This window comes from Narcine bancroftii, chromosome 7, assembly GCF_036971445.1.
Source record: "Narcine bancroftii isolate sNarBan1 chromosome 7, sNarBan1.hap1, whole genome shotgun sequence".
Lineage (NCBI taxonomy): Eukaryota > Metazoa > Chordata > Chondrichthyes > Torpediniformes > Narcinidae > Narcine > Narcine bancroftii.
Window position 1 is genome coordinate 19,147,814 of NC_091475.1, and position 19,814 is coordinate 19,167,627.

Genomic DNA, 19,814 nt, shown 5'->3' on the forward strand with positions numbered 1-19,814 from the left:
CCTTGTCCAAGACATCCTCACTAACCTTAAAATTGGTTCTTTCTATCCTACCAACCCCTTTAATCATTCTAGATACTTCAATTTGTTCACTGCTAAATCTTTTCTGGTCAAAAGGATTACAAACCTGTCAGTACTATCATACTGCATTCTAAATAGTATCTAACTGGAGCTTTATATAGCCATCATTGCATATCCACCACCCCCTCCCCCACTCCGCCCAGATATAAAGACCAACATTCCATGTTACATTTTTTTTAATTCCTCTCCATTTTCTTTCACAGTTCCCAGCTCTGTACACTGACTTCATTCCAGAGTCTTAATGCCATCTTACCAATAGAGAGCAATAGGCTGGTGCATCCATCAGTAGCCTGGGTTGAGTCAAAAAGGCAGGTTCTTTGTGTGTAATTGAGCAAAGGAATAGTTGGGATGGGAAACCCTGAGTGCAAACATCCCAGAAAATTTAATCTGGTTGGAGGAGGGAAGAAATAAAACAGATGGTTTTAAAACAGCTATTAAATGCTTTGTTTGGCTAAGTAATTTAATCCTGATGCTCTACAGCAATATCTAGATGTTACAGAATCCTTGTAGCGGACTGAAGCACACAATATGCAATAGATTAAATTTCAGCAAAATCACACTGGCAACAATGTTCTTCAGGAGAACAATTGGAGATGTGGACTAATCCCAAGTTGATAAGACAGCAGGCAAGGCAGATTTCAAAAGATATTTTTTTGAATACCATTGACACTTGCATAAAGCACAAAGAAAAATGAACGGTAATTTGAGAAACATGCAGATACTGAGATACTGATACAACTGTGGCCTCAGCACATGGTTATGTGAAAAGGAAGAGGATACAAATGTGTGCGCAAAAGTAGGCTCGAGGGAAATGATGGATTGAAGAGAAAAGATAGAACACAAATGGCTATATATAATCCAAATGGCACTCCAGTGAAACAATATGGAAAGAACTAGCTAATTCAAGGTAGCAGGTTGTTAATTAGTATCTGCTCTGAATCACCAACACAACATGATGTAGACAGACAATGAGTTGCTCAGTTATGCAAGGATGGTTGTGGAAAATGATAATGCGCTTGTCATGGGGGACTCAAACATCCTACAGGTAGAACATGTAAAGAGCAAACCTTCTGGGGGAAGTAAGAAACAAAATACACTGAGGCAGTCTGGGGTTGTTTCCTCACCTATTAGAAGGTGGTAGCGATAACAGCAGAGCTCAGTCAGCATCACACTCCAGCAACACACTGAGACAGCGTCACATTCCAAAGATTTTTCAACAGCACTTCTCAAATCCAGGGCCCCCAGAATTTAAAAGCAGATAAATGCAAACAATGGTGCCTCCAATTTACCCTCTAAGCCAAACACCACCCTAATTTGGAAATCTGTCCTTTCTTCTTCACTGAGTCTAATCACCATGCAACAGTTCAAGGTGGCAGTCCACCATGGCAGGATGGCCTGGATTAACCTATCACACCCTTGCCCGCAAAAGAATGAGAAGATATAAAATGACAGATGCATGATTCTTTTTAATTTCTACACATCTATGACAATACTGATTTGTTCATATGCACTCAGCATGGAACGTTGACCGTGTGGATTCAGAATTGCCTTGCCTGTGGAAACCAGAGGACGGAAAGTATTCTGACTCGAGGTCATGACTAGTGGAGTTCCGCAGGGATCTATCTGTTCTAGGACCCCTGCTCTTTGTAATTTTTATAATTGACCTAGCTGAAGAAATGGAAGGATGGGTCAGTAAGTTTGTGGATGATACAAAGATTGGAGGAGTTGTGGATAGTGTTGAAGGTTGTTATAGGTTACCAAAGTATATAGGCACGATGCAAAGTTGGGCAGGAAAGTGGCAGTTGGAGTTCAATCTGAATAAGTCTGAGGTGCTGCATTTTGGAACGTTAAACCTGAAGGCTGAGTGCAGGATTAATAGTCAGATACTTAACAATGTAGAAATACAGAGGGACCTTGGAGTCCAAATCCATACATATCTCACAGTGGCTGCACTGGTTGATAGGATAGGAAGAAGGCCAAGTAATAACATAAAATGCTGGAAAAACTCAGCAAGTCAAAGTGTCCTTTATGTAGCAAAGTTAAAAATACATAACTGACGTTTCAGGCTTCATTAGTCAAGGGACTGAATTCAAAAGTCAAAGGGTCACGTTGCAATTCTACAAATCTCTGGTGAGACCACACTTAGAATATTGTGTTCAGTTCTGGTCAACTCACTGTAGGAAAGATATGGAAGCTATGGAGGGGAATGCAGAAAAGATTTACCGGGATGTTTTCTGGGTTGGAAAATAAGTCTTATGAGACCAGATTGGCAGAGCTAGGGCTTTTCTCTTTGGAGCATAGAATGATGACACACGACTTGGGAGGCCTACAAGATTCTGCGAAGCATAGATAAGGTAGACAGTCAGTGCCTTTTTCCAGGGTGGAAGTAGCAAATACCAAATAATATCTGTACAAAGTGAAGGGAGAAAAGTTTAGGAGAGACATTAAGGGCAAGTTTTTAAAAAAAGAGATGTGGGTGTCTGAATATCTTGCTGGGAGGGTGGTGGTGGAGGCTGGCTCACTCGGAGCATTTAAGACTCATAAACAGGCACATGGATGAAAGAAAATTTGAGGGTTATGAGGTAGGAAGGGTTTTTTTTTGATAGGAATATATAGGTTTGTGTTCTCTGTTCATTTACCATATCATTACTTGCCCAATGCATAATTTCACTCCCTCCACAACACATTCTCTGCACAATAGCCACAAGATATGAAAGTTGCATAAGCAATAGGCAAAAACTCAGTGCACCTACCTCTTGACAATATCGTAATATTCCCTCTTTTGTGGCAAAGCAAGTGTTCGTTCCAGAAGGATCAGAGACCCATTTGCCGGTCTGCACATTCACGTGCATATTCAGCTTGCCGCAGAACATGGCAATTTGTGGTTCTGCCGCCAACAATCCAGTACCTCCATCAGTTGGAACCTGGCAAACAAAACGACATTAATTACTAACCATACATGTAAATAAAAACTGATCCAAAGTGTCTTTCAAAGTGAAATACAAAAAGGGAGCACACACTATATTAACATCAAGCTCCAATTTCTGTTAACCACCTCTCGATTAGGCTTCTTCACACCGCATTGTAAAATGGAGGTTCCCCGGAAATTTTCCTGGGAACCCTTCCGTTAACCTGCGGTGTGAAAAGGTTGGCCCGGAAATTTTAAATGGGCCTTACCTCGTAGATAGGGTCACGGTCCCAGGAAATTTTCCTGGACCACCCTCTCCTTGCGGTGTGAAGAGCCAAATGGCCAAGCAGAGAAGCCTTGGATGTCAGTGCTGCGTCATATAGGTGATTGAAATTAAGTTTAAAAGATGCAGCCTGACAACAGCAAGCTGCTTTGGCATGTCACGATGGCAGCACAATGGCCGTCCTCGTTAACCATAATCCCTCACACAGCTGCATTTCCCAGAATGGTTCCAGCTGTGTGAGGGATTATGGGAAACAAAGTCGGCCATTCATCCCACATTGTGCCGCCATCGTGACGTGCTGAAGCACGGGGTGGGAGTGGTAACATGCCTTTGGTTGGGGGCGGGATCCCCCTAAATTGCCGGGGAGGGCAAATTCCCAGGAATTTGGACCGTGGTGTGAAAGGCCCAGGAGGCCCTGAATTCCCGGGAATTTCACCAAGACAAAGTAGGGTCACCGTTCCCCTGCAGTGTGAAAATGGCTCTTTCCCTATCCCTCCGACTCCTTTCCTCCTGATCCCCATATCTTTCCTTTCTTCTATCAGAAAGCTACCCTTGATCCTTTCTTCCATAACTTCTCTGCTTGTTTCTCTTTTCCAACCCCTGTAGATTGCAATAGAACAAAGACTTGAGACAGATATACATAAATATATAAAGTAGCAATGCAGATAGTCCAGGTGATGCAAGACATCTAGCATGCTTATATTCACTAGTCTGGTCACTGAGTAAAGAAGCAGGGACTTCATGTTACAACTGTACAAGATGTTGGGGAGATCACACTTGCACCCAGCAATAGGAAAGATAATATTCATCTGGAAAGAGTGCAGAAAAGATTCACAAAAATCTTACTAGGATTGGTAGTCTTGAATTACAAGGAGACAGGGACCTTTCTCTGTAGAGCACAAAAGGCGAAGGGATGAGAGTGGTTGGGGGGGGGGGGGTGGTATGGTTTAGAGAGTCATGAGGGGCATATGTAAGGTAATAGTCATAGCATTTTTCTCCTGGGTAGAGGAAATCTAAAACTAGGAGGCAGATTTAAGATTGGGGGTGGGTGGGGAGATTGAAAAGGGGCCCGAGGAGCACCTTCACACAAATAGTGGTGGGTGTATGAAATGAGCAAGCCATTGTAGCAGGTATAATTGTAATGTTCAAAAGGCATCTGGACAGGAACAGTGACAGGAAAGATTTGGAGGGATCTGGGCCAAACACAGGTAAATAGGACCAAGCATGGTCGGTATAGACAAGTTGGGCCAAAGGACTTGTTTCCAAGATGTATAACTTTATTTCCAAATTGCAAAGTCATTTAAATCAAAACAACTTTTATCATTTCCTATCTAAACCGGAAGCATATTACATCACTACAGGTTTCAATGCTTTATTGTTTTGAGGCAGTCACCTGGAAAAGGGGAGCAAATCCACTGACAAACTATTTAATCACAACGTGAAACCAGTCTTTGGCCTGGCACTGTCAGCTGGATAATGCATTAAAAGAAGCTATTAAAATATCTGATATACGACTCTGCAGAGCACATTATCACTAAACATAGTTTCATAACTTCTAAATTTGGCAGGTTCCACAAATACTTGCACCTAACAGAACATCACACTGCCTTGCTTTGAAGTTGCTGCTTGATATCTCATGTTAAGTTTGAAGTTTTATTCCCCAAAACGTCAAAGCATCTCCAGGATCATTATGAAAAGGCATGCTTGATAAATGACCTACTCAAAAGGTATTGGTAGGCTATTTGAGCCTGTATAGCTTTACATCAAGTCCTTCTAGAATTCATTTGAAATAATCATTGTACTGGATAGGCACTGGCTGTTTTCCATGTCACCACTCCCTAACCCAGGGATATTAAAAGACAGCTTAATTGAAATTCTTACTTCAATAAATCAGCTCAGCTTTTGCACTATATGACTCAGGAACCCATTGTCTATCAGGAAGCATTCGAGACAGCAACACATCTGGGTGTTGCCTTGCACAAGGTTGGAGTAACATTTAGGAGACTGTTTCAAAGTTTGTGGGCCATGGGGGCTGTTTTCAGAGGGGGTTTATCTTAAAGATCCTTCCACTAAATTTGTAAACATGGATGGCCATAATGAAATTGTTCAGTTTAATCTGGATCTAGATTTGTAGGCTGGAGTGAGTTTGATTAACCATCATGCAGTATACCATCATCTAACATTGATATCAGGAGGGAGAGTGAAACACCACAGCTGCCCAGAGAAATTCATTCCCATACAATGGCCTGCCAGTGGTAATGTGCCTACAACAGAATTGAGCTCAGTGAAGAACTTGCCTTAAATTTTTTCCTTAATTGTTCTTGCAGCCATGTTGCATCTCACCTCCAATAATCTTCCCAGAGGGAATAGAACTAATTTTCAAAACCAAAATGAAGCTGTTCACCAAAGGCATCTATATTACAGAACTGAGATTATCCAAATCTCAGTGGTCAAGTGGAAGAATGCAGGCTTTTTCCATTTCTACAGTCTGAGGTGTAAGCCATCACTGACACTTACATGGAAGCGTACAAGGATGGGGCTTGTACTTAATATCTGCAAGACAATGATCCTCCATCAACATGCCACTGATGCATCACACTTCCCTCCAACAATAAAGGTTCAGAGCAAGACCCAGGAAACGGTGACCATATCTCAGGAGGTTTCTTCTGTGAAAGTGGCAGCCGTATTAAAATTTCATGCCTTCAAAAGGCCAGCACTGGCTCTGATTGAGAAAGAGGACCAACTTAGATCCATCACAAATTTGTGGTCAACCAGTGATTCCTACCCTCCTGTGTGCTCTGATATCAAAATAATAAATTCAATGACTTCACCAGATTTTAATTTGGCTATGTGGTGGCATTGGATGACAGCAAGCCAGATTGAAAAATAAAATTCTGGTTGAAAATATAACACTTCATCACCCAGCTTTATGTGAATCAATATTCAGATAGTGTTATAAACAGCCCATGATGCACACGTCAGTCTATGCAATTTCACTGACAATTTTTTTCTGCCATTTTTAGTATTTGTAATTAATGTGTTTAATCCAGTCCGCAAGGATGAATTCATGAAATTCATGTCTGGTGATTTTGTGAATCTACATGCTGAAGTACTGAGAGTAAAGGTTATTTTGTGTGTTTTTTTTTTTAAAAAGTGCACTTTGAGAAAGACTGAATACAATATGATAGAATTTGAACTATGTCAAATGTTATCATATTTATTTGCAAATTCAATGCAAAACAACAAGTTTCACATTAAACGAAGGAAACCACAAAGGCATGAGAAGATAGGTGGTTGAAACTGATTGGGAGAAAATATTGAAGGAAGGATATGGTGGACAAAAAATGATGAATGTTGGGGAAAATATCCTTTAAGGCACAAGAAATCCAATAGAAGAAATGATTCATCCATGGCTGACAAGAAAAATTAAACTATTAAATTCAAGGAAGATGCTTATTAAGTTGCCAGGAGCTAAGGTACAAAAAATGGAAGATACTTGTCAGGGCAATTATGGGCCCCTTACAGAGAGACGATGTACAACTGGGAACAAGGAAACTACAGATGTAATAACAGCAGTTTGCATCCATCCTTATAGAAGACCATCAAAATATGTCAAATATATTGGAATGTTGAATATTGAAGATTTGGTGAGGTTGGGGAACTGACAGTTTAAAAACCACTAAAGAAACTGGTGAACTTGGAATCTGGCAAATCCCAAGGACAGCAGAGTTTGAATTTAATCTTTAAAGAAAATAATTTTTGAAACAGTGGATGGGCTGGTTATCATCTACTGAAGTTCTAAAGATTCTATGGGATTGTAAATGGAGAGAAAACTGGAAATACCAAACCTGGTCAACAGCACCTAGAGCTGAAATCTTTAAAGTATTAATAGTACACCTTGGAAAGAATATTAGGATTGAGCAAAACCAATACAAAATGATGATTTTTTTTTGTTGTTGATTAATCTGGGGTCCTTTAAGGATGCTAGCAGTTGAATAATTGAGGGAACTGTGAGTGAGCTGTGTTTGGATTTTCAGAAGGTCCCTCACAAGAGATTAATCATCACGATTATGGCACAGTGAATGAGTGGGCAATACAGAGGATAGATCGAGAAAGGGCAGACAAACAGATCATTAACATATTGGCAGACTCCAAGGTGTGGGATTGGACTCCAACTTTAACAACCTCATCACCAGTATGGTGAAGAGATAAAGTATGAACTAAGCATGGAAGAGGATGCAGAGGTTTTAAAGAGGATATGGGAAAGCTGAATGAGAGGGAAGAAACATGACAGATAGAATACAAACATGATGAAATGTGAAGTTATCCATGTTGGTGCATGAGAAAAGCAGAGTATTTCTGATGTTCACAGGAAGCCACGAGTGCTCATACATACCATAAAATGAAAACCAATTAGAGCAGGTGAGTTAGAGGGCATGTTAGCCTTTTAAATTAAATTTGGATATACTGCACAGTAACAACCATTTCAGCCCAAGAGTCTGTGGTGCCCAATTTACTCTTAATTAACTGACACCCCCAGTACATTTTGAATGGTGAGGGGAAACCAAGCCCCCAGGGAAAACCCACACAGACAAGGGGAGAACATACAAACTCTTTACAGACAACATGGGATTTGAACCCCTGTCCTGAGGCACCATAAAGGCGTTGCACTAACCACTATACCAACCGTGCCACTCGCTTTCTGAAATTGAACAAAAAATAACATTGTTGGGAACAAGTAAAGGACAAATGGAAACTGTAGAACTGAATTGATATGGAATTCTAAAGGCGTTGCGCCAACTGCTACAACTGTGCCGCTTTATTGAGAGAAGATTTGGCTACAAGAGTAAGGAAGTCTTACTACAATTGTAAAGGGCCTAGATGTAAACAAGATGAAAGTGTTGGTCACGATATCTAAACAAAATTATGTACTTGAATATACGGATTGCAGAAAAGAATCAAGCAGATGGCTCCATGGATGGTGATTTCCTACACAGAGAGATTGGATCAGATTCTTGAGTTTGCAAGGTCTTAATGAAACATTCAAAATTTCAGAATAAACTGACTTATGAAATTTCTGCACCCCAAGGATGTTGAATGTTTAGAATTGTTTATTAGCAAGCACTTGCGAAGGTTCAATCATTGTGCTATTCAAAAACAGACTGATAGATTTTTGGTCAAGAGAATCGAGAAATACGTGGACAGCTGGAAAATACAAGCCTGAGGTAGCAAAGTCAGCTACAAATGTCTGGTTGATAACCTCAGCTGTTTTGGAACACAAGACTGCAGAAACATTTTTTCTTTCTATGATTATGTATGATAATTGGGCTGTAAGATGAGATCGGAGTGATCGGCGTGGTTTAGCTATATCTGTAGGTTTTTTTTAAAAGTTTTTTTAAATTCAGATTTGTTTTTTCTTCGTTTTTGGGTTTTTTTTTCTCTTTTTTCATATATTGTTATTAAATTATATCTTTTTTTTTAGAGATAGTTCACACCCTAAACTGATCAAAAATTTTTTTTTATGATATATTTTTATTCTGTAATATTATTGTTTAATATCTCTGTATTAATTCATTACTTACTATGTATTTTTTTAATATCTCTTTGAACTGCATGTGTTTATAAATTATAATAATAATAATAAAAAGATTGAAAAAGAAAGAAAGAAAGAAAAAGACTGCAGAAAATGGCAAACCTAGCCAAGTACGTGATGGCCACTGACTTCCCGTCTACTGAAGACATCTACTGAGGCTCTGCCAATATCATAAAGGATCCCCATCACCCTGGTCATGATCAAGTCTTGCTGCTGATGCTCCCTTCAGGCAGAGGGTACAGAAGCCTGAAGTCCAGCACCTCTAGGTCCCAGACAGTTCTTTCCTCTTCCCCTTTAATTTTTACACTAACTGCAACTGAATATTTATCCTTTTACATTCATTTCTGTGTCAGTGTGGATAACAGAAATTTAAACTATTGAGAAATATAAACTCCGTATGCTGGAATCCTGAGCAAACAACGAACGGAGTGATCGGCGTGGTTTAGCTATATCTGTAGGTTTTTTTTTTAAAGTTTTTTTTAATTCAGATTTGTTTTTTCTTCTTTTTTGGGTTTTTTTTCTCTTTTTTCATATATTGCTATTAATTATATCTTTTTTTTTTAGAGATAGTTCACACCCTAAACTGATCAAAAATTTTTTTTATGATATATTTTTATTCTGTAATATTATTGTTTAATATCTCTGTATTAATTCATTACTTACTATGTATTTTTTAAATATCTCTTTGAACTGCATGTGTTTATAAATTATAATAATAATAAAAAGATTGAAAAAGAAAGAAAGAAAGAAAAAGACTGCAGAAAATGGCAAACCTAGCCAAGTACGTGATGGCCACTGACTTCCCGTCTACTGAAGACATCTACTGAGGCTCTGCCAATATCATAAAGGATCCCCATCACCCTGGTCATGATCAGGTCTTGCTGCTGATGCTCCCTTCAGGCAGAGGGTACAGAAGCCTGAAGTCCAGCACCTCTAGGTCCCAGACAGTTCTTTCCTATTCCCCTTTAATTTTTACACTAACTGCAACTGAATATTTATCCTTTTACATTCATTTCTGTGTCAGTGTGGATAACAGAAATTTAAACTATTGAGAAATATAAACTCCGTATGCTGGAATCCTGAGCAAACAACGAACGGCTGGAGGAACTCAGGAGATCAGGGCACATCCATGGTTATGAATGGTCAGTTAATGTTTCGGTCAGGAGATTAAAGTGGAAAGGGGAGATAGCAACCATTGTTGTTGGTACACTCATCTACCTGTGTGGCGACATCAAACAAAAATATTGGTGCATCTGTACATTGTGCTATGCAACAATAAACTCGTATCATATTAATGATTGGTAGAGTAGGTTTGAATGGTCAGATGACATAATTCAGCTCCTATTCCTTGCATTCTTTCATCCACAATAGTGCAAGGTTTTCCCTTTCAAACAATTTCCTAAATCTCCCATTTGAAAAGTACTGAATTCAGATACATCCCTGTCAAGATCATTCCAGATAACCTAAACACATTGGGTGAAATGTCTTATCTTTTCTAATTTGCCATTTTAAGTAAAATTACTCAAGAATATTCCCAAGTACAAAAGAGCTGATCAAGGATTAAAGACTAGCTGAGAAATACAAAGTCTGCAGACTGTGATTGTAGCAAAAACATCAAACTGTTGGAGGAAATCAGCAGATCTTGAAGCATCCACAGGAGGTAAAAATGTATGTATAACTGATGTTTCAGGCCTGAGCCCTTGCGAGACCTATTGTTCCTCCAGTATTTCTGCTAAAGACTTACAGTACCTGGCCATTGTATAACCTTCAGCGGGATTTATTTAATATAGTTTCTAGATCAGTATTTTACACTTAACTTTTAGGACCTTTCTTCTTCTTCTTTGGCTTGGCTTTGCGGACGAAGATTTATGGAGGGGGTAAAAGTCCACGTCAGCTGCAGGCTCGGTTGTGGCTGACAAGTCCGATGCGGGATAGGCAGACACGGTTGCAGCGATTGCAGTGGAAAATTGGTTGGTTGGGGTTGGGTGTTGGGTTTTTCCTCCTTTGTCTTTTGTCAGTGAGGTGGGCTCTGCGGTTTTCTTCAAAGGAGGTTGCTGCCCGCCGAACTGTGAGGAGCCAAGATGCACGGTTTGAGGCGATATCAGCCCACTGGCGGTGGTCAATGTGGCAGGCACCAAGAGATTTCTTTAGGCAGTCCTTGTACCTCTTCTTTGGTGCACCTCTGTCACGGTGGCCAGTGGAGAGCTCGCCATATAACACGATCTTGGGAAGGCGATGGTCCTCCATTCTGGAGACGTGACCCACCCAGCGCAGCTGGATCTTCAGCAGCATGGACTCGATGCTGTCGGCCTCTGCCATCTCGAGTACTTTGATGTTAGGGATGAAGTCGCTCCAATGAATGTTGAGGATGGAGCGGAGACAAAGCTGGTGGAAGCCTTCTAGGAGCCGTAGGTGACCCATGATTCAGAGCCGAACAGGAGTGTGGGTATGACAACGGCTCTGTATACGCTTACCTTTGTGAGGTTTTTCAGTTGGTTGTTTTTCCAGAATCTTTTGTGTAGTCGCTATTTGCCTTGGCGAGTCTGTTGTCTATCTCGTTGTCGATCCTTGCATCTGATGAAATGGTGCAGCCGAGATAAGTAAACTGGTTGACCGTTTTGAGTTTTGTGTGCCCGATGGAGATGTGGGGGGGGGCTGGTAGTCATGGTGGGGAGCTGGCTGATGGAGGACCTCAGTTTTCTTCAGGCTGACTTCCAGGCCAAACATTTTGGCAGTTTCCGCAAAACAGGAGGTCAAGCGCTGAAGAGCTGGCTCTGAATGGGCAACTAAAGCGGCATCGTCTGCAAAGAGTAGTTCACGGACAAGTTGCTCTTGTGTCTTGGTGTGAGCTTGCAGGCGCCTCAGATTGAAGAGACTGCCATCCGTGCAGTACCGGATGTAAACAGCGTCTTCATTGTTGAGGTCTTTAATCCTGGTGGAAAGGTCAGGTCCTCCTCCATCTTTACTCACAAACCTAATCATACAAGGAGGTTGAACCTCTAACAGCAGGCTTCAAGAAACAGCACAATGAGGTCTGATGAAAAGTTACATCATTGTAATCTTAAATAATTACATGAAAATGGATCTCCCAAAACTACCCACACACACCACTCGACTCACCAAGCTCCTTTGCCAAATTTGTTTGCTGCTCTCCAAAGTATTGTTCTGCTCAGTTCAATACTTTATTTTATCAGGTATGCTCCGATTAACATCCACAATAAATTGTGAAATTGGACGTTATGTGGTGGACATTGTGCGAACATCATATTATATACTTAGCAAAGCTATATGGGATACTGTAGTGTACCTGTAAATATTTTAAAGTAGGGATCAGTGTGGGGACCGACACGAGGCTGTGGGGAGAGAGCGGGTTAGTGGAATCAGTGTGGGGACTGACACAGGGCTGTGGGGAGAGAGCACGGCAGTGGGATCAGTGTGGGGACCGACATGGGGCTGTAGTAAAAGAGCGGGGCCTTGGGATTAGTGTACATTTTCCTACAGCTAACAATCACTTTTTTCTAAATTGCTGTGAACTTACTCATGGTAACTGAATAATTATGGGGCCACGGACATATATGCGGTCGGGCTTTGCCCAAACAGATCTTAAACGGCACATCCCTGTACAGAACTCTGTTTAATAATCTGCAAGAAAAAAGTCATTAAATATCAGAATTCTTATTGTTCTCTTTCCTTAAACAGGTATATTATGGATGTATTAATTTGCAAGATGATACCTTTCTACAAAGAGTTTAAGTAAAAAGAAATTTGAAACCTTTCTTAAATGTTGATTATCCTAGTTGATTTTTTTCCCAAATCAAACACAATGATATTTTTCCTTCCTGCAAGACATATAATCTCCCCCACTGCTGCCATACTCCCCAAGGGATGTTCCGGGAAGTTTTAACCACATTCAGTGACGTGACTCAAAATTATAGGAATTCACAGCAGTTAAACTAGGCTCTTGGCTTATTTTTTTGCGGGGCAGAAATAATTCCACCTTTACTACTTTTGCAATTAGTAACTTTGTCATATCGAGAGCATGTATCAAGCACAATTGGTAAAGGTTATCACCTGAAACAATCCCTCCATCAAAACACAATAGGAAGTATTATAGACCTTTTTTTAAGCTCAGAAACTGAGACACAATTTCATTCTAAACAGTCTTCACCAGTGTAGGTTGGTGGGTTATAGGCCCCTTTGTTCCTGATTGAAGTAGCTATTGTTCATGAATAAGAAGTCACCCATTTAATGTGAGGAAGAATTTCTTAATCTCTTGAATTTACCACAAGCAGATACGTAGGCTAATTACTGAACATATTGAAGGTGACGCTATGCAGACATTTGATTTACAGGGGGGAGTTATGAGGAACAGGGAGAATGGAGCTGCGTCTGATAAGACAGCTAATATGATCCTAATAGCAGGGTTGGGCTAAAGACCCTGCACTTCTTATTCAAGTTACTGCACGAGCAAAGAATGTCAGCACTTCATGATCTATGTATATCATTGTTATCAACATTTCTTGCAGATGGTTAATGGAATTGGGTGAGAGCCTGTGCTCGCTTCCCAGTTCACCAAGAAATAAAAACCAGTACAGACTAGTTCACCATCATGTAATGCTTGGTGTCTTTCTTTGTTTATTCCTCATTGAATTCTTATTCTTGCTAGGGAGCTTCAAAGATCCATTTCATAGCCAGGTAGATCATGCTGTGAATGCCACTTTCCGAAGGCAGCATTGCCAATGCCTTCTTCATCCAAATGGAATATAGATTAATGAGAAATGCCGAACACCTCTACAACCTTGAAGTTCCAAAGGACAGCGCATCATTCAATAAGAAGAGTTCCACAAGAATAAGGTGTGGTCAGATAAATTTGGTGAAAGGTTATTGGTGAGTGCATGGAGTGGGGATTGGGACAAAAGAGGAATAACTAAAGGCCAGGACAACAGGTGAACTCTTCAAATAACCCACTGGGATTTTCTGTGTCTATGAAACTGCAGCCTTGACCTCAGTTTTTGTCCAGTTTGTTGAGATGACCAGCTAAGCTTATTCACTGAACTTTAATCCACCATTGTAGACAAAAACTGCCCTGAATGATTCAAACACATTTCCTCACCCTGAGGATATACTTGTCATTAACTCATCTGATGCCCCAGCAAATGTTTTGTTATTGTTGTTAAGTTGGTGCTTCAACTCCAAAGAACCTAATGTAATCTTTCTGTGACACTATAAATTAACCTCATTCCATTCTGGGTCAGATAGGCATGCTCTTAAAACATGAATCTTTATCCTCAAGTTAGAGATTAGTGAACTTGAAAAGTAGAAAGTAGCTGTATGATTCCCTTTCAAGTGTGCACTCAAAAACCAGCCTGGAAAAAGGATAACATTCTCTCTAACTCATGGGGAAAACCCTGACCCAAAATTGCTCAAAGTGGCTGAGAAGCATCCAGGAAGGCAACAACCTCTGGGAGCACCCAAACCCCACTGGCAAGAAGCATGAAGGGACCCAGACAACTTGACAGCCTGGGCTGTTAAGTTCCACTACCCTATGTCCATAGGAAAACACGAGAGTCTGCAGACACCATGGTTGAAGTAAAAACATGATACCTTGATGAAGGGCTAAAGCCCGAAACATTGATTACTGTAAATATTCATGTATAATGCAAAAAATTTTGTACTGAAATTCGAGCTCAAAGTGGGGGGGGGGGGGGGGGTGTCCCACATTAAACATGAGGTTATTATTTTAACAATTTTTTTCTGCCGGGTATAACAATAAGTAAGATTATCAGCATCCGTCTACATTGATGGAAGCGTGACTGGGTTGGGCGGGGGTGGGGGGGGAAGAGACAGCAGCGCAAATCGAGCAGGCAAGGGGAGAAAGACAGCAGCGCAACTCGGGCGGGCAAGGGGGAAGAGAAACGTCAGTGAAAATCTGCTGGGCGAGGGGAGGGGGGGGGTCATATTATACATGGGGGTAAAATTTTTCTCCAAAAATTGGGGGGGGGGGGAAAGAAATTGCATTATACACGAATATTTACGATATGCATCTTTATCTTTGCTACATGTAGTACACTTTCTTGACCAGCCGAGTTTCTCGAACATTGTGTTTTTTAAAGTTTTAATCCTCTGTCTTCACCTTCTGAATAGGACTTGCCTAGCAATTCAAAGTGGACAAGCTGTAATTCTGTCACTAGCAATCCTGAAGCAGTGTCCAAGAAGAACGGGTATTCATTATATTTATTTTATAATGCATATTTCTATTGCCTTTTAATTGCCAAAACCACTTTTTCAGTTGAGGCTGCCTTCAAATACTAATCTGCATCTCTTAAAATGTTAATTTTTAAAGTTTAATTCATCAAATTCTTTTAGTATTATCTCCTCTGAAGATAAGGTTATGAAGGGGTGTGAGCTTTCTTTGGACTTTATTAAATAAAATCCGTGATCCACAGTCATTTCTTTCTCATAGGATTAGGTTTTAATACAAACACTGCAAGCAGCTTTGTGCACAAATACCATGGATCAAATGAGGTGAATTCTGCTGGCAATGTGCAGCCCTTTTTATTAAAAAAAAGTGGCGTGATATATGAGTAAACTGGGTGCCTTTGGGCAATTGCTTTCAGCTGTGTGACACTCCATTCCAAACCAGTTCAATACCAGTGCTCCATTCATTTGCATTCTGTTTAAATATGCTGCAGTCAGGATCTGCTGGGTGCATGTAATAGTGTTCTAAGTTTTGAAGTCTACTGCCAGTTAGCAAAAAATTTACTCTTTTTCTCCCTTTTTGGATACAATTTTTTTTTGCTAATAAAAACAACATGACAAAACTGTTAAAGAGATTTCATTTTGACCAGCCATTTTGAACCATTTATTGTCTATGGCCCCCTTAGGACTGCTCAAAGTTTATGGGCCCCCTTCCCTGTGAAGCAATAGAGCTTTGCTGGTTTCTTCCATACCTCTCTCTTACCAACTAGTATTAAAAAATGTAACAATTTCAACCGTAGTCTCTGAAATGTAATGCAGCAAATGGCCCCTGTTCAGAATGGTTGCTTTAGACCATGCTACAATATGTTGGAGGTGAACTTTTTTTTAGCAACATAAAATGAAATGGGAGCAAGTCTCTAAAGTTTCTAGTAACTTTATCTCACCCGTGAATATTTGTGTTGTAAAATGATCAGATGCCAACACCCACTCCTATGGCATCCCTTCATTATTGTAATGCCATTTTTTTTGCAATATAGTAAATGAATTGACTTAATTCAGTAAACTCCATAAATCTCTTTGTGTAATCAGTGACTTATTTTTATTTGGATATTTCTTACATTAATCCTATGCTTCTGGTATTCTGTTACTTGATGTGAACTTCCACCTTGCATTGTATTCTTCTGGGTAGTGAAATAACAAAATTATGTGGCTATACTTGTAACCAAAAACATCATGTATAGCCACATAATTTTGTTATTTCACTACCCAGAAGAATACAATGCAACATGGCCCACAAATGCCCCCCCAAATGATGACAACCTTTCCAGGCCTTTCCTGAACTCTTCAATGTCACAATGTGAATAAATGGCTTAGTTCTGTAACCTTTACCCAGCCTGAAAGAATCAAGAGCCCCCTTGAAAAAACACAATCAATGTGCAAGATGACTCCATCAAGTTTTATCAACTCAAGAAGCTATCGGTATTAATGTCACTAATTTGTTTTTCTAAAATGATTTGTTGACTTTCATCTGAAAAGCAGTGAGTCATGCAAAAGAAATATACAAGAACTGACAGGGTAACTCTGCAGAACCTCAATTCATTTATGGTCGAGCTTAAGTTTTACCAATGAGCACAAGGGCTCCCAGAGAACAACTGTATACTTTTAAATTAAGACATTTAGTATGGTAACAGTCCTTTCTGGCTAATGAGCCTGTGTCACCCAATTGATCTACAATCCCCGGTACACTTTGAAGGTATGCTGTTAAAGTATCAAAGACAAATATGTCACAATAAATTAATATTGATGGACATTCCAACTAGCTTTAGGTTCCTAATGTCAAGTAGCTTAGCAAAGGAAATTGCACTTTCACCATCTATATGGTCCCGAGACTGTGACACAAACTGTGGTGTGTATATACCAATTCCAGTTTGAACCAAACAGTTAACACTAGTCACATGGAAGCAGGATAAGAATATAATAATGTATGATAAAAGTGAAAGGTAAGTTCAATACAAATGGGATTTGGGAAAGGTTGGGGGGGGGGGGAGAAGAAGGAAAGAGTTTGGGAAGAAACTATGACCTGCTTGCATTTACAATTATAAAACAGCAGAGGTAATACAAGTTCATGCTCCTAATAGGGATTAAAAAATACTTTTTGTAAGTATTCTTAAAAAATTAATATTAATCTCAAAATAGGTACAGGTTTACTTCAAAGTTTTAATTCCTCTTTTGGCTGATGCTCAATCCAGAATAGAAGGCTTGGATAAAACTGCTAAGTGAAAGCCACCCTTCAATAATCATTTAATTTCGCGTAATTAAAAAATGCTTCCATAACTACCCAAGTGAATCAATGGCAGTTTACTGTTGACACAAATGCACTTCCACTGAATTAATCTCTTTCCAGAGTCAAGACCATTGAGGGTCACAGACTTCACGTGGGTCAAACATCAGAGCCTAGTTTTTTAAAATCCCCAGTTTATTACTACATAAACAATAACACTTCAGCCTCACTTTCGCTCTAACAGAAAGAGACTGCAACACTTGGCAGAAACACCAAGTCTGTGGTTAATCTGGTTAATTCTTCACACACTATGCATTTTTGGCGATTGTCAGCAGCTGGGGGGGGGGGGGGGGGTGGTGGGGGAACCATGCATGGCTAAAGATACACCATCATACATATGTTCAGAAGGGAAATACATAATCAGAGTGTCACCCACACATGTTTTCCACAGAGCCCAAAACAAGCAACATCTTGACATGTAGGTGACTTGGAATTGCTAGTTTTCTACAATGCACCAACTTTCCTTTACCGAACAACCGAGTTATGAGGGAAACCAACAGCAACTGCTTTTTTAACAAGTGAAGACCTGCTATTCTTATAATTGGAGGTTGACCAATAGTGAAAACTCAATGTCTTAAGTTTTTTAGTGCTACAGTTATAAATGTAATAGGTGGTCAGTGATAGTTTCTGAAGAACAGATAATAAAAATCTGACATTTTATGATTGAAATGAGGCAAACTCGCCAATGTCACAATTGTCACTGAAAATTAAGTTTAACCGTGGGCATCAAGCCCTCATGCTAAAATCTGCCCTCTTTTGAGAATGCTTGGAGTAGAATTCTGAAAATTGCGTTCCTCTTTCAGGTGAAAGAATCTGATCAACTATTAAATTCTTGTCGAAGCAATGTTTTAATTTCAAAATCTCACTCCAAGGCAGGAACTGCAGATTTGATACTCCAGACATTATTTTAATGTTTTGGATCCTACTAAATCAGGATAAATTCAGAATTTCATCAATAACATAAAAATCATCACCAAATATGATTTGCCCAATGACTTCAAATTAAAAAAAAACAGATGGCTAACACATGGATTTGCAGCATTTAATTATAGCCTCCAGGTCACAACTGCAAATATGCAAGGAGCTGTTAAGAAAGTAAACCAAATGAACAACCAAAAACACATGAAAATAACTGTTCCAATTAGCCAAGGTGTGAAAAATGATCCTGTTATGTTATTCACAGAAAAGAAATATCCATATGAAGCAATATCCTTTTCACACCTGATAGAAGGTTCTTCTAGAATAGAATGTACTGGGGTTAATCCCTACATTGAGACAATAGGTGAAAACAAAAAAAGCAGTGTTACAATTTTTAAGACTCCCTTTTAAAATAGTATCCTAATCGTTCAGGTGAACAATTATGAAAAAAATCTGTTCGACAATTTTTGCACAAAAATCAGCCATTTTGTTCTTGCTGCAAGATCCTGTTGTATACAAAATAACTATTTTTGTCGACACCAAGGCCATCATACAGCTCTAAGCCACATAAATACAAGCCGTTCCTCCTCCATCTTACCCCATTCCATTGACTGCAAATTGCATTTCTATTCATCATATTTGCATTTGATTGCAAAATTTTGTCCACATAGTCTAGAACAGAATAGAGTAGCTTACTGCTTCATCTAATGGGTATGCTTGTCTATCATATTGTTAAGAGCATTGGAATAGCACTTCTGCTTATATGAGACAGTCAAGCCATATTCTCTTTCTTTTTCGAGATCCAGCATGGTTACAGGCCCTTCTGGCCCATGCTACCCAAACAGACCAATTAACCCACAAATCCTGTACATTGTTGGAGGGTTGGCAGGATACCAGAGCACCCGGAGAAAACCCACGTAGACACGGCGAGAACGTACAAACTCCTCATGGACAGTGCCCGATCTAAACCCATTTTGCTGGCACTATAACAAAACACTCGTCAGACATAGCCCCTTTCACATTGGCAAACTGCTAAAATGGCAGTTCAATAAAATATTTTAAAATACCAGTACAGCCGTTCACACTGGACAAATCTTAACTGGTTCTCTGCGCCCATTCACATTCACCACCTGGCATCGCAGAGCAAAGGGGCAACAGCTATCCTCCCTATTGGATCTGGCATACCCTGTTTCATTCACACTGGGCAAACCAGGACAATGATTCAACTGAATTGGGACAATACCTGTCTAGGCTGTTCATCCCCAGAGTGATTTGACCTGTGTACCTATTTGCGAGGGTTCATAATAGCAGTCAGTAGACTGGCAGTTAATTACTGGGTTAAAGTGCCAGTGTGAAAGGGGCTATTGAAATATTATGCTTTTGCAGATGCAGCAATATACAAAAGTATTTTATCCAGTGGACGATACATTAGGTTTGTGCAGGAGTATCTCATATTCTACAATGCCAATCAAATAGCCCCTTTCACACTTGCAAG

General features: G+C 39.9%; 1 protein-coding gene across 4 annotated transcripts in view; it reads right to left on the reverse strand.

Moving 5' to 3' along the window:
• The window catches only part of LOC138738565 (amyloid-beta precursor protein-like), a 138,821-nt gene that overhangs the window by 95,097 nt on the left and 23,910 nt on the right, over positions 1-19,814 (reverse strand). For all 4 annotated transcript variants that reach the window (XM_069889014.1, XM_069889013.1, XM_069889012.1 and 1 more), the window contains exon 2: positions 2,832-3,002. In XM_069889014.1, coding sequence (XP_069745115.1) covers positions 2,832-3,002 — 171 coding nt within the window. The remainder of the gene's footprint in view (positions 1-2,831; positions 3,003-19,814) is intronic.